This window comes from Pristis pectinata, chromosome 8, assembly GCF_009764475.1.
Source record: "Pristis pectinata isolate sPriPec2 chromosome 8, sPriPec2.1.pri, whole genome shotgun sequence".
In the NCBI taxonomy this organism is placed as follows: domain Eukaryota; kingdom Metazoa; phylum Chordata; class Chondrichthyes; order Rhinopristiformes; family Pristidae; genus Pristis; species Pristis pectinata.
The window spans coordinates 49,982,254-49,998,314 of NC_067412.1; the positions used below are offsets into that span (position 1 = coordinate 49,982,254).

The 16,061-nt window shown below is 41.5% G+C and overlaps 1 protein-coding gene across 1 annotated transcript in view; it reads left to right on the plus strand.

The window, feature by feature from the left end:
* The window catches only part of LOC127573021 (U2 snRNP-associated SURP motif-containing protein-like), a 59,077-nt gene extending 45,039 nt beyond the window's left edge, over nt 1–14,038 (plus strand). Inside the window, exons 22-26 of the mRNA XM_052020763.1 lie at nt 5,569–5,719; nt 7,197–7,307; nt 7,807–8,057; nt 13,121–13,285; nt 13,511–14,038. Coding sequence (XP_051876723.1) covers nt 5,569–5,719; nt 7,197–7,307; nt 7,807–8,057; nt 13,121–13,285; nt 13,511–13,646 — 814 coding nt within the window. The 3' untranslated portion in view covers nt 13,647–14,038. The remainder of the gene's footprint in view (nt 1–5,568; nt 5,720–7,196; nt 7,308–7,806; nt 8,058–13,120; nt 13,286–13,510) is intronic.
* The last annotated feature ends 2,023 nt before the right edge of the window (nt 14,039–16,061 follow it).

Below are 16,061 nucleotides of genomic sequence, written 5' to 3' on the forward strand. Positions count from 1 at the left end.
TTTAAAGGCGCTATCTTTCCCAGTTTCCCACCGCGTGCAGTTGTTTGAATTGCATGTTAAAACATGGATCAGTTTTGGACAGATCTACTTTCACTGGAGGCCTTTTGTCCAGATCAGGATAAACATCCTTTCAATTAATACTAGGTTAGATTTGTATGTGATTAATTAGATGTGTATAACTTCTGTGCAGTCACATTGTTACATTATAAAATTCTGTATTAAAAATGTGGTTCTTGTAGGCAATAACTGCAAAACACTATTGGACAGCACAGTGGCACAGCTAGTGGAGCCACTGCCTCAGCACCAGAGACTCGAGTTCAATCCTGTCCCTCAGCTGCTGTCTGTGTGTGGAGTTTGTATGTTCTGCCTGTAACCATATGGGTTTCCCCCAAGTGCTCTGGTTTCCTCCCACATCCCAAAGATGTGTGGGTTGGTAGATTAATTGGACACTTCAAATTGTCCTAGTCATAGAGTAATACAGCACAGAACAGGCCCTTCAGCCCAACTTGTGCACGCCAACCAAGGTGCCCACCTAAGCTAGTCCCATTTGCCTGTGGTTGGCTGTATCCCTCTAAACCTTTCCTATCCTTATACTTATCCAAATGCCTTTTAAATGTCACTATTGTACCTGCCTCAACTACCTTCTCTGGTAGCTCATTCCAAATATGCACTACCGTCTACATGAAGAAGTTGCCCTTCAGGTCCCCTTTAAATCTTTTCCCTCTCATCTTAAGCTCTCTTGTTTTTGGTTTCCTTTCCCCAGGAAATAGACTGTGTATTTTTCCTAACTATGCCCCTCATGATTTTTCTCCTACGTTGCAAGGAATAAAGTCCTAACCTGCCCAAACTCTCCCCACGACTGAGGCCCTCGAGTCCTGGCAACATTCTCGTAAATCTTCTTTGTGCTCTTTCCAGCTTAATGACATCTTTCCTAAAACTGTACACAATACTCCAAGTGTGGTCTCACCAATGTCTTGTAGAACTGCAACATAATGTCCAAACTCTTATACTCACTGCCCTGACTGATGAAGGCCAGTGTGCCAAACATCATCTTCACCCTGTTTACCTGTGACGTCACTTACAGCAAACTATGTACCTGTGCTCCTAGGTCCCTCTGTTCCACAACATTCCCCAGGGTGCTGCCGTTCACTGTACAAGTCCTCCCCTGGTTTGACTTCCCAAATTGCAACATCTCGCACTTATCTGGATTGAATGCCATTTGCCAATCCTCGGCCTATTTGCCTAGTTGATGAAGATCCCCCCCTGTAATTTTTGATAATTTTTTTGACTGTCTACGATACCTATTTTAGTATCATCCACAAACTTACTAACCATGACTTGTGCATTCTCATATAAATTGTTTATATAAATAATGAGTAACAAAGGTCCCAGCACCGATCCCTGTGGCACACTGCTAGTCACAGGCCTCCAGTCTGAGAAACAAATTCCCACCATCACACACTGCTTCCTACCACCAGGCCAAATATGAATCCAGTTAGCTAGCTCTCCCTGGATCCTTTGCAATCTAACCTTCCAGACATAGCCTACCATGTGGGACCATGTCAAAGGCCTTGCTAAAGTCCATATAGAAAACATCCACTGCCCTGCATTCATTTATCCCCTTGGTTACTTCTTCGAAAAAACACTATCAGATTTGTCAGACGTGATTTCCCAAGCACAAAGCCATGCTGACTATCCTAATCAAACTTTGTCTATCCAAATGCTGGGTAGATCCTGTCTCTCAATAACTTACCCACCACTGATGTCAGACTCACTGGCCCATAGTTCCCTGGTTTGTTTTTGCTGCCCTTAAATAATGGTACAACATTATCCATCCTTCAGTCTTCTGGAACTTCACCTGTGGCTAAAGATAAAGCAAATATCTGTGCAAGGGTTTCTGAATTTCTTCCCTAGCTTCCCACAAGGTCCAAGGATACACTTGGTCAGGCCCTGGGGATTTATCCAACTTAACGTGCTTTAAGGCTGCCAATACTACCTCCTTCATATGTGGTTCAAGATTTCGTATGTGGTCCAAGATATCATAATCCATTTGCTTCAATTCCTTAGCATCCATGATCTTCACAGTAAAAACTGATGAGAAATACTCATTGAAAAATCTCACCCATCCCTTGTGGCTCCACAACATAGACAGCCGTGCTGATCTTTAAGGGCACATATTCTCTCCCTAGCCACCCTTTCACTCTCAATATACCTGTAAATTTTCTAGGAATTTTTCTTAACCTGGCCTGCTAGATCCATTTCATACCCTCTTTTTGCCTTCCTGATTTCGCTCTTAAGGCTGCTCCTACACTTCTTGTACACATCAAGGGATTCGCTTGTTCCCGATCATCTAAACCTGATGTAATCTTCCTTTCACCTGACCAGAGCCTCTTGTCAACCAGGAACTTGCCAGCCTTGTCCTTCACCCTGACAGGAGCATGCTGCCCTTGGGATCTTGATACCATACTTGAAACCCTCCCATTTGCCAATCATTACTTGCAAACAGTCTCACCCAAATGACCTCTCAAGATCCCGTCTAATGCTTCCAAATTTGGCCCTGCCCCAGTTTAGGATCTTAACCTATGGACCAGTCCTAGCTTTACCCTAACTATTTTAAAACTAATAGAATTATGGTCACTGTTCTCAACGTGCTCCCTGATTGACACCTGGTCACTTGCTCTATCTCGTTCCCTAAGAGGAGGCCCAGTGTTGTTCCCTCTCTAGTAGAGCCATCTATACATAGATTAAGGAAACTTTCTTGAAAACATTTAGCAAATGCCGCCCCATCCTCTATTGGTGGCTCAGTCAATATTAGGGAAGTTAAAATCTTCCACTTTATTTTTACAATTATCTGTGATCTCCCTACACATCTGCTCTAATTCCTGCTGACTTTTGGGGGGTGGGGGAAGGGGTGCTATAGTACAGTCCCATCAAAGCGATCATCCCCTTCTTGTTTCTAAATTCTACCCATATGGCTTCACTGGACGATCTCCCAAGAATATCCTCCCTAAGCCCTGTTATGTCCTCCTCCATCAAAAAGGCAACTCCCCTTCCTCTCTTAACTGTACCTCTGTCACACCTGTAGCATCTGTATCCCAGAACATTGAGCTGCCAGTCCTGCCCTTCTCTCAGCCATGTTTCTGTTATGGCTATTAGATCCCATTCCCCAGATCCAATCCATGCCATGTACCTTGCCTGTTAAGCTTCTCGTATTGAAATAAATAGAGTTTCGACCAGCGGTCTTTCCTCTTTCTTTGCTGTGCTCCTGACTATCCTGTCTATTTAAGCTTGCTCTCGTTGACTGCAGTATTTGCCCCTCATTTCTCATCTGCCTCATTGCTGCTCAGCGTCCCACCCCCCTGTCAATCTAGTTAAACCTTCCCAAGTAGCACTACCAAATCTCCCTCCCAAGATATTGGATTCCCTCCAGTTCAGGTGCAACCATCCCTCTTGGACAGGTCATCTCTGCCCCAGAGGAGATCCCTATGATCCAAGAACCTGAATCCCTGCCCCCTGCATACCACTTCTTTATCCATATATTCATCTGGCCTATCTTTCCATGGTGTAGGTGAGTAGTTGAATCTGGGAGAGTTGATGAAAATATGGGGGGAATAAAAGTTGGGATTAATATAGGATTGGTGTAAATGGGCAGTTGATGGTCAGGCATGGACTCAGTGGGCCGAAGGACCTGTTTCCATGCTGCATCACTCTGTGACTAAACACTTGCATTCAGCGGAATATGGTGATACCAGTGGGATAGGCAAGGTTGCTTTAGTTGCCTCAAATGGTCAAAATTTTGAGGTAGCTCCATGCTTTGTGATCTTGCAGTTGCCTTCCACATTCAGCTAAACTCAGAATCAGAATTATTGTCACTGACATATGACGTGAAGCTTGTTGTTTTTGTGGCAGCAGTACAGTGCAAAGACATAAAAATATATAAATTACAAAAATAAATAAATAGTGCCAAAAGAGGGAATAATGAAGTAGTGTTCATGGATTATTCAGAAATCCGATGGTGGAGGGGAAGAAGCTGTTTCAGTTTGCGTCTTCAGGCTCCTGTACCTCCTCCCTGATGGTAGTAACGAGAAGAGGGCATGTCCCAGATGGTGAGGGTCCTTAATAGTGGATGCTGCCTTCATGAGGCACTGCTTCTTGAAAATGTCCTTGATGGTGGGGAGGGATGTGTCTGTGATGGAGCTGGTGGAGTCTATAACCCTTTGCAGCCTCTTGTGATCCTGTGCATTGGAGGCTCCATACCAGGCTGTGATGCAACCTGTCAGGATGCTCTCCACTGTACATCTATAGAAATTTGTAAGAACCTTTGACATACCTAATCTCCTCAAACTCCTAATGAAGTAGAGCCACTGGTGTGCCTTCTTCATGATTGCATAAATGTGTTGGGCCCAGGATAGATCCTCAGACGTTGACACCCAGAAACTTGAAGCCGCTCACCCTTTCCACCGCTGACCTCTCAAAGAGGACTGGTGTGTGCTCTCCTGACTTCCCCTTCCTGAAGTCCACAATCAGTACCTTGGTCATGCTGACATTGGGTGCGAGTTTGTTGTTGTGACACCACTCAACCAGCCAATCTATCTCACTCCGGTAAGCCGCCTCATCGCCATCTGAGATTCTACCAGCAACAGTTATGTCATCAGCAAAATTCTAGATGGTGTTTGAATGTGCTTAGCCACACAGTCATGAGTGTAAAGAGTAGAGCAGTGGGCTAAACACACATCCTTGAGGTACACCTGTGTTGATAGCGAGGAGTGCTGTTGCCAATCGGCATTGACTGTGGTCTCCCTATAAGGAAGTCGAGGATCCAGTTGCAGAGTGAGGTACAGAGGCCCAGGTTTAACCCCGTCGGTTAGTTGAGCTGTGGCATTCAGTGGTGGAGCAGAATTGAGGGAACGTATAGCCGACTCCGGTTCCTTTTTTTTATATGTTGAAAGCACAAAGCTAATGAAGTTGGGAAGAAATTAACTTGTACAGTGTACAACTAATCCAGATTTACTGCTGATACAAAGCTAGATGGTATAATGGGCATGAAGAATAAGTAACGAGTTCTCAAAGGCATTGAAGACGAGTGAGTGAGCAAAGTGTTGGCAGATGATTTAGAGTGTGGGGAAAATGTTACCAGCGACCTTTTGGTATTCAAGCAATATATGAGCAGCGTGTTATTTGTCAGTCAGTAACAATGGCCTTTTTTAATTAGCAAACTAAGGTAAGAAAATACCATAATCTGGTTTACCAAAAGGTGCCTGTTTTAGAGTCAACTGGTATATTACTGGAAATCTGAGTTACCTGCATTTTTACCTAAACACTGTTACAGCATATCTCTGTAAACCAGCACATGGCAAACTTGATGTTGCTGGTTAATCAAATATACTAGTTAGTCCAACGTCAGCCTCTCCCTCGGTGCTGCCCTGTCCTCAGGCTGGGGGCTCCCTCGGCATTGAGGGCTCTGCAGTGCATTTAACCAGAGCATGCAAGTTAGTGAAGTGCAGAGTAACCAGGCTTTTATTGTGCATTAATTTTCAAAAATCACTTAAATCTGTTTCTGATTTGCAGGGATGAAATTAAGGAGGAATCAGAGGAGGAAGATGAGGATGGTTTTCAGATGGAAGGGTTATTGGTACCGAAGGAAGAGCCCAGTGATTCCAAATCTCAAAAAATGTTAGAAATGTCTGAAGAGAAACGTGCCAAACTGCGAGAAATTGAAGTGAGTGCTGCTTGTGTTAAATCTTGGCTGTAGTATAACCCTTTTGTCGTCTTGAAGCAAGAGAGTTAAAATCACTGTTGGTTTGAAGAATCAGTTTAAAAATGGCACATCACTACTATTGTTTATTTGAAAGTAGACTAGGAGCAAGACTGAAGGTATGAACACAGAGCCCAGTATTTCAGTAAATAAAGGGGAGCAGCATTCTGCTGAATTCTCTAAAGGTCTGAATCTGTAACATTTAGAGTAAGACATTATAAGTGAAGGCAGCTTGGCAACAGATTTTGTTTTGGAAGACAGGAGTAGGGAGGACTGGAATTATCTGGCTGTCATTGCATGCTAGCATAGGACTTAAAATGAATATTTGAACAAGTTTCTCTGGATACAAGGATAAGGAGTTTCTGACTTTGGATAGATTTCCAATCCTTCAATTGTTAAATTCAGACATTACATAGGTTTTTGCGATTTTTCTGGTTTGCCAATAGAGCCATGATGGGAAACGAACAGCTCGCAATCTAACTTGTATGCACTTGACACTCCCCTCTGTAACTTGCATCTGTCCCACCTGGCTACTTGCCACACTTGCTGACCCCATCATTGGCTTGTCAATGGTTGCCTGGAATCCCCAGGAAACTTCCAAATCCTTAAAAGGAGCAACGCATGATATCCAGCAGATATGCGTGAAGTCCTGATGGAGTGCTGTGGAGGGCCTGCTACTGCTGGTCCCATGTTCCCAGGGCCTGGGGAGGAGATAACCAGGGACTACATTGGGCCCAATCTGAACTTCGAGTGCCTAGTCCAGATATAGGCCCATAACCAGCTCAAATGGCAGTCTGCAACTATATAACACCGGTGTACCATTCTGGTAGGCACAGAACTGTTACTGACACAGGTCATGCAACTTCACAGATCTCTTTTAACAAAATATGACAGATACAGTCATCTGCAAGCTTTGAATTGCCATCTATGCCACAGCCTCCCTGTCAGAATTTACCCTTATTAGAAATGGGTTTAGAAGGGGTATCTGTGTCCGGCTTCCTGCCTGTCGGGAGGAAAAATGTTTGGCTTCTGAGAAGACAGAATGAATAGCTGGCTTACTTTAAAAAAAATTATAGTTTTTATGTAACTTTCTGACAAATAAACCTTTCTTGCTTCTTCCCTGAAAAAAAATGTGTGTACTATTGCGTTATTCCAAAGTCAAACTGCCCTGCCCAGGGTGGACTGCCACTCTCCTGCCTGCCAGTTTGCATCAGTTTTCATCGCATCCAACTTTCAGATGATGTTGTCTTCAGCCAGCCTCATGACTGAATTTTCCTGGGATTCATTTTATTGTATTGATGAAAAGCTGTAAAGATGGAATTGTAATGATTTTCTACAACATGATTATACTGTTTGGCAATATTGAATAGATGTTTATTTCTAATTTTAGACTTAATAAAAAATATTTTAAATTGATAACTTATTACCTCTCTCTTTTTAGCTGAAAGTAATGAAATTTCAAGACGAATTGGAATCTGGTAAAAGGACTAAAAAATCAGGAATGACTTTTCAACAACAGGTTGAGAATTATAGAAGTAAACTATTACAGAAGGTAAGATTGTATTCTGTAGTTGAATGGTTTCCTGGGGTTGAACACAATTACCCACTTTTTTTTACACAGTTTATAAGTTTTGACATTGTAAAGACTTGAAGATCTGTAAATGACAAAAAGATCTCCATTAGTGCGGTAATCCTTGATTTCGATGTAACATGATAAGAAAATGTTTTTTATCATGTTATAATAAAATGTTTATCTTATTAATCATAATTACATTCCAAAGATGTGCCAGTTGGTTGGTTAATTGGTCACTATAAATTACCCCAAGTGTATTGGTAAGTGGTAGAATCTGAGGGGAGATAATGAGCATGTGGGAAGAATATTAAAAAAAAATGAGATTAATGTAGAATTAGTGTAAGTGGGTAAATGGCTGAAGGGCCTGTTTCTGTGCTGTATCACTCTGACTTTTTGGCTGAAGTTCAGACTTTACATTTCATAAAATGCCACATAGCTGCATTAAGAAAAGACCAAAAATAGTCTGTTTTCTGTCTAGGGAAAGGAAAAAGATCAGGATAAGGAAGTAGAGAAAGAAATTTGTGATACCGAGAGAATAAAAGAAACATACAAAGAGAAAGACAGAAAAGAGAAAGATAGAACTGAAGAAAAGATCAAAGACAAGGATAAAATCAAAATCAAAGAAAAAGACAAGAACAAGATGAAAAACAAGGAAAAAGATCGCAATAAAGATCGAACACGAACTAAAGAGAAGCACAAAGACAAAGGGAATTCCTTGTCGCCTTCCAGGTGAGTAAAAATGCGTGAAGGAATAAAGTTGAGAGTGGCCCTGAAATTCAAAAAAATTGTCTGAAACTGAAGTGAAATTGTCTGCAAGTCACCAAAGCAGGAGAATGGCACCAGATGACTGGGGAGTGGGGGTGGGGGGCTATTAATGTTGTACAGTCATTTACGAAAGGAGGAGGAGATGCACCAAGTAATTACAAGGCAGTTAGGTTCATTTCCAATAATGTGCCCGCCATTGAATCACTTCTGAAGGGCAGAGAAGCCATTATTTTCAAAGGTGCTGAGTAATCAAGCATAATTGGAAGGTCATGTCTGATTAACTTGATTGAAGTTTTTAAGGTTGGGTTGGTCAGGGCAGCATATTTGCTGTTTGTCTACATGGATTTTAACAAAACTTTTGACAAGATCCCATAGGGCAGCACAGTGGCGCAGCTGGTGGAACTGCTGCCTCAGCTCCAGTGACCCAGGTTCAATCCACAGTGCTCGTTTCCTCTCTCATCCCATAAACATGCATGCTGTTAGGTTAATTGGCCACTGTAAAAATGTGTAGGTGAGTGGTAAAATTTGGGGAAAGTTGAGATGAATGTGGAGAGAATAAAATGGCATTAGTGTAAATGGGTGCTTGATGATGGTTGACGCAAACATGGGGGTGGGGGGTGCTTTAGGGCCTGTTTCCGTGTTGTATGATTCTGACCAAAACTCCCAACGCTTCAGAATGGCCCAGTGTAACGCAGGGCATTATTTCAGCATAGGCAACAGGTCACCTTCACAGGATCATTTTGTATATTTTGGTTGTCATCTTTCAAAATATTTTGGATTATGGAACAGTCCCTGCAGAGGAAGGTGGCAAACCCCCCCCCACTATTTATGAATGGAGAGAAAGGGTAAGCAGGACTACAGACCAGTTAGTGTAACATTGGTAGAAGGAGTAATGCTAGAATCTATTATAAATGATATAATAGGAGACTTGCAAAATATCAACAGGATTAGACAAAGTCAACATGGGAAGCTGTGTTTGACAAAGCTAATTAAGTTTTTTTGAGGATGTAATGATAGAATAGTTCAGGGAGAAGCAGTGCACGTGATGTATTTGGAATTTCAGAAGGCCTTTGATAGGGTCCCACATAAGATATTAGTGTGCAAAATAAAGCACATGGAATTGGGGTAATATTCTGGTATGGATTGAAAAGCAGTGGACAGACAGGAAGCAATGTGAATAAATGGGTCTTTTAGGGTGGTAACTGGTGATGACTGGGATGCCACTTGGGCTCCAGCTGTTCCATTATTATCAGTGATATGGATGAGAGAACTGAGTCTTACAAATCTAAGTTTGCTGATGAGACAAAATTGGGCAGGATTGAGAGTTGTCCGAATGGACTGATGCTTAAAGGTGATCTGGATAAGTTGAGTGAGTTAACAAATACGTGGCAATATAGTGTGGATAAATATGGAAGTAGTCCATTTTGGTAAGAAAAACAGGATATTATTCAAATAGTGGTAGATTTGGAAATGATGTACAAACAAAATTGGGTGTCCTTGTACACCCTGATCACTGAAATCAATCATATAGGAGCACCAAGCAGTCAAGAAGGCAAATGATATGTTGGCTTTCCATTGCGTGAGGTTTTGAGCACAGGTTTGTAGGTGTCTTACTACATGACAGAGATTTGGTCTCCTTACCAATAAGAGGCTTACTTACCATAGGAGTGCAATGAAGGGTCACCACTCTGATTCCTGGGAGGATGCAAAACTGTAAAGCTCTGTGCTGTTGTAATAAGAATCTATGATCCTTCACTCAAAATCTCCTCAATGGAAAGCCACATATCATTTGCCTCCTTAACTTCATGCTACGCCTAAATGCTTGGTTCAGTGACCCAGGTGTACAAGTACACCCAGATGTCTTTGTCATGTGAGGAGAAATTGGGTCAATTATGCAAGTATTCATTGAACTCTAGAAGAATGAAAGGAAATGTTATTTTCTTTTTAAATTTTAATTATTTTGACAGGGCATGCTGTAATAAGATATCTTAGTCACATGTACATCAAAACACAGTGAAATGCATCTTTTTGCATAGAGTGTTCTGGGGCAGCCCCCAAGCGTTGCCGCACTTCTGGCACCAACATAGCATGTCCACAACTTCCTAACCTGTATGTCTTTGGAATGTGGGAGGAAACTGGAGCACCCGGAGGAAACCCACGCAGACACAGGGAGAACGTACAGACTCCTTACAGACAGTGGCCAGGTTTGAACCTGGGTCGCTGGTGCTGTAAAGTATTACACTAACCGCTACATTACCGTGTCCGCTAATGGATGCAAGGAGGTGTTTCTCCTGTATTTTTGTGTGTGTGTGTGGGGGGGGGGGGGGGGGGGTCAGTATAGAGTTAGAGTTAGCAGTCACATTCTGCAATCTCAGAATGAAAGTTAAAACATTTAGAAGTGAGATCATGAAGTAATTGCTCATTAAAGGTGGTGAACTTGCAGAATTCTCAACCGGGGCAGTTGCCAATACCAGTTATGTGAACTTCTAGGGTTCCATGTAAATTCCATTATAAGGACTGGCATCAATGGACCCAGGATTCTCCAGCTAAGTTCTGAATTGGCCCTTTTTTTCATACACCCACAAGAATGGTCTCTGGCATTCTTCTCTTTGACTCATGGAACATGCATTAAAAGTTGTACTTATAGCCACATTTATGCAATAAGTTATTTCAAGTCAAGTTGAGCTGATCCAGAAGGTTAAGTCACATGGGATCCATGATGACTTGGTATATTGGATCCAAGTTTGCAGATGATACCACCATTGTAGGCCGTATCTCAAACAGTGATGAGTCGGAGTACTGGAAGGAGATAGAGAGCTTAGTGGAATGGTGTCATGACAACAACCTTTCCTTCAATGTCAACAAAACTAAAGAGCTGGTTATTGACTTCAGGAAAGGGGGCGGTGTACATACACCTGTCTACATCAATGGTGCTGAGGTCGAGAGGGTTGACAGCTTCAAGTTCCTGGGAGTGAACATCAACAAAAACCTGTCCTGGACAAACCACGTGGATGCCATGGCCAAGAAAGCTCACCAGCGCCTCTACTTCCTCAGGAGGCTGAAGAAGTTTGGTTTGTCCCCTTTGACTCTCACCAGCTTTTACTGACGCACCATAGAAAGCATTCTATCAGGATGTACCACGGCTTGGTATGGCAACTGCTCTGCCCAAGACTGCAAGAAGCTGCAGAGAGCTGTGGATACAGCCCAGTGCATTACGGACACCAGTCTCCCCTCCTTGGACTCTGTCTTTACCTCTCGTCGCCTTGGTGTAGCAGCCAGCATAATCAAAGACCCCACCCACCTGGGACATTCTCTCTTCTCTCCTCTTCCATTGGGTAGAAGATACAGGAGCCTGAGGGCACGTATCACCAGACTTAAGGACAGCTTCCACCCCACAGTGATAAGACTATTGAACAGTTCCCTTATACAATGAGATGGACTATCACCTGTGACCTCATGACCTCACGATCTACCTTGTTGTGACCTTGCACCTTATTGCACTGCACTTTCTCTGTAGCTGTGACACTTTACTCTGTACTGTTATTGTTTTTTTTTTACCTGTACTACATCAATGTACTCTGTACTAACTTGATGTAACTGCACTATGTAATGAATTGACCTGTAAGATCGGTTTGTAAGACAAGTTTTTCACTGTACCTCAGTACAAGTGACAATAATAAACCAATACCAATACCAATACCAAAATTGGCTTGGTCGTGGAAGAGTAGAGGGGGTATTTTTCTGACTAGAGGTCTGTGACCAATGGTGTTCCATAAGGAACAGTGCTGGGACCTGTTGTTTGTAATATAGATGTGGCTGAAAATGCAGGTGATCTGATTAGTTAGTTTGCAAATGACACAAAGATTGGTGGATTTATGGATAGTGAGGAAGGTCATCAAAGATACAGCAGGATATTGATCAGCTGGAAATTTGTCAGAGAAATGGGAGATGGAGTTTAATCTTGACAAGTGAGATGTTGCATTTGGGAAGTCAAATGCAAGAGGGAAATGTACAGTAAATATCCCTAGGGGCACTGATGTACTGAGGGATCTTGGGATGCAAATCCATGGCTCCCTGAAAGTGGAGGGAAGTGGACAGCATACTTGTCTTCATTGGTTGGGGCGCTGAGTATAAAAGTAGGGAAGTCATGTTACAGAAGTATGAAATTTTGGTTAGGCAACATTTGGAATGTTGTATGCAGTTCTGGTTACTGCATTACAGGAAGGATGGAGAGGGTGCAGAAGAGGTTCACCTGGATGTTGTCTGGATTAGAGAGTATTATCTATAGGGAGAGATTGGATAAACTTGGATAGTTTTCTCTGGAGCATTGGAGGCTGAGGGGTGACTTGATAGAAGTATTTAAGTTATGAGAGGCATTAATAGGGTAGAAAGTCAAAGTCTTTTGCCCAAGATGGACAGTGTCAAGTACAAGAAGATTTAAGATGGGGGGGGGGGGGGGGGGGTTTAGTTTAAAGGAGACGTAAGGGGCAAGTTTTTTTTTAACCAGAGTGCTGGGTGCCTGGAACGTGCTGTCAGGGGAGATTAGTACAAGCAGATAGGAAAGCATTGTTTAAGAGGCATTTAGACAGGCACCTGAACAGGCAGGGAATAGAGGGATACAGACCATGTGCAGGCAGGTGGGATTAAATTGGCCTTGTGGTTGGTGCAGATATGATGGGCCGAAGGGCCTGTTCCTGAGCTATGCTGTTCTGTGTTCACATTTACATTGACCTTTGTAAAGACTTGCATTAGTAGGTTACAGTTTAAACAGTTTAGTTTCTAATTTAAATTAAATGAACAACCACTTAAGTCTCTTAATAAAAACAGGATCATTTACTGAAATATTAGTCCAGGACACTTCCCCATTATTTCAAACCTATCATGGAAAGGGGCTTGGTTTAAGTTGTATTTACCTTATTCATGGAAGAGAGAATTATTGATTGACATTGTCATGCACATTTTGCAATCTTAAGGAAAAACAGGCATCCAGGCACATGTTTAGAAATAATGTTTGCAATGTATTTCAGGAAAAGGAGGTGTACTAGCTCACCAAGTCCCTCAAGAAGCATCAGATGTGAAATATCCATGTCTCCTTGGTCTGAGAGATCACTTCTAAAAGAAAATACCTTGTCTAGGTCTCCATCTCCAGCATATAAAGAGTCTCCAAAGCATAGCAGCAAACGGAAAAAAAGGTGGGTGCATTTATCAATGAAGAAAATGTCATGCATTTCGCAACTAGTTAGATGACTTTCCATTAAGTATATTGATTTATATATATGTAGGTTAATTTGTGGGATAACAAGCATCAAATTAATTCCAGGCAGGTGCATTGATATACAGGATTCTAATTTCTGGTTTAAAATCTCTGATGTCCATGTTACATTTTCTTTTATTTATCTCTCATTCATTTTTGGTAGATCTTGGTCAAGATCTAAATCTCCAAAAAAGTCAAAGCATTCTCGCTCAAGTTCTCCAAAAAAATCGAGACGATCACGGTCACGCTCCAGGACTCCTCACCGGTCTCACAAAAAGTCAAAGAAGAGTAAACGCTGACAATCCATTAGGTTTGTTTTGTGTACATAAATGATGCAGCATTTTTTTGTACTTTGTTTTGCTCTTTGTTACTCTCTTCCATTTGTTTTATAGATGGAATAAATACTTGCTTTTGTATTTGGATGACTGCAACTCATGTTTAAAATGGGAATGTGATTCAGATCTGAAAATAATCAGTTAGAAACCATCTCTGTAACTGTCGTTAATGCTAATGTAAAGATTTCACCTCTGTACTCATAGTTTTGCTTTGCCTTCACTTCAAGTGTTGTGATTTTTTTAAAATAATAGAGATAGGCTACAGGGCCAGTATTTTTTGTTTTGTGATCCATCAAAGCATCTCTGTTCTGTTTCTGTAACTATTACAATGTTTAAATAAAGTTTTGTGGCTCCTTTGTCAGTGTTATTTTTTGTGACTCTTTATACCATGATTGTACCCAAATAATTTTTTTGCAGTTGGTATTTACATTTTCTGTACATCTTTTTGTGAGCCTGCAGTTTTGTATTCAGTACCTGGAGCAGGTGCCTTGATGCCTATTGTCTTGCCTCCCTGTGCATCTTGAAATGCTGTACCAGACCAGGAGGTAGGAACAATCCATAATGAATGTAGTAATGTCTACTAACTAAATGAAAGGTACTTGACAATACACTTAGTGATGAAAGAGAAGAGCAAGGGGGAATGATTTTTTGGAAGTTTTATTTAACATACAAAATATAAGAATAATATGGTCTCCAATACCATACTTGACTTCTTCCAGGGAAGTCTCCATTCTGGTTTTCCTTCCTTGTAACTGAAGTGAGCACCTTAATATGAGAATTCAAATTTTTTCTTCCATTGCAGTTAACTACTGATGTTTGTCAGGTTGGAATATCGGTAGTTAGCTGCAGTAGAAGCACAATTAATGTTAGCTTAAAAAGTTTACTATAATTATGCCGATATATTATGTAAACATTGTGCTCTTTCAGAGGTAACAACCATCTTTCCATTGTTTGTTGGGCCATGTTATATAACTTGTGCAGGTGAATTAATGCATTAAAATAGATTTCCACAGTGAGCAATGTTGCAACAGGATATTTGTTTACTTGTTCTGTTAAAGCACAAAGTTCTGTACTGAGAGTTTAAAAGTGTTGGATTGGGTAACAGTTCCAAGTGAGATTTAATCTGGTACAATGTGATTTTTGTTTCAGATTATTAGTTCCTCTATGCCTATTCCCAGACCTAGGATCAATTTCAGCTGTATCTAAATTTGATCTCCAGTTTGAGTTTAATTTTCTTTTTGTACAGTTTCAGAAAAATTAACTTTCAAAAGTTACGTATTTACTCTGCAAAGTAATAGGTAACTGTTAAAATTCTCTTCTAGCGCTTCGCGGTTTCTTGTTTGATTTTGGTGAAGTTAATTTCAATTGAATTCTCCTTTATCAAGAAGAGATTTCTCACTGATTTGTTGCTTTTTCTCTTTGACTCTCCTGTTACAAGGAGGAAGTCTTAGAAGACCAGTAAGTAATCTGAAGTACTAAGTGTTGGATCACTATGCAAGGTTCCATGCAAATTGAATTGTGCTTTTCATTCATGTGCATGAATGTTCCAGTAAAATTTGTATGCAAATATGAATGGGGGCAGTTGATCAGGGACTAGATATTAACCCTTTGAGATCCTCCATGGGGTGCCATAGGTGTTTTCAGGACAGGTTCCCAACTGGACATCATTACCTGACTCAGTGTGGGGAACTAGTGAGGTTAGCCCTCTGCATCCAGCCTTCTGAAACTGGCCCAGTCCTTCAGGTTGATCACCTTCCATCAACTTCCGATCTGCTCAATGTAATTGGTTGTATTTGGAAATCAAGGAGTTGCTTGGGGGAAATCTTTATTGGTGAGTTTGTGCTATCATTTTCTTGTGATTTTAATATTATATGTTACTTTACACTTAGTGAAAAAGAAATTGAAACTTCGAAAATGCTAAAAACACAGCAACCCAAGGAACATCTGCAGATAGAGAAATAGGTCATTTACCTGGGTCACAGACCATCATGAACCTGAAGAAAGGTTGTTGAACTGATGCATTTACCATCACCAAATGTTTCCTGGCCTGCTGAATGTTTCCAGCATTTGTAGGGTTTTGTTTTGCTTTTGGTAAAGGAAACCAAGGCCATGACAATGCAAATATAAAACATAGAACAGCACAGAAACAGGTGGTTCGGCCCACAATGTCTGTCCCAACCATAATGCCAAACTAAACTAATCCCATCTGCCTGTACATATTCTGTATCTTCCCCCCCCCCGAGCCACCCATTACCTGCCTGTTCATGTGCCTGACTAAATGCCTCAAATGTTGCTATCGTATCTGCGTCCACCACTTCCCCTGGCGGTGCGTTCCAGGTACCTACCACTCTCTGTTGAAGCAAAAATCCTGTCCTCATA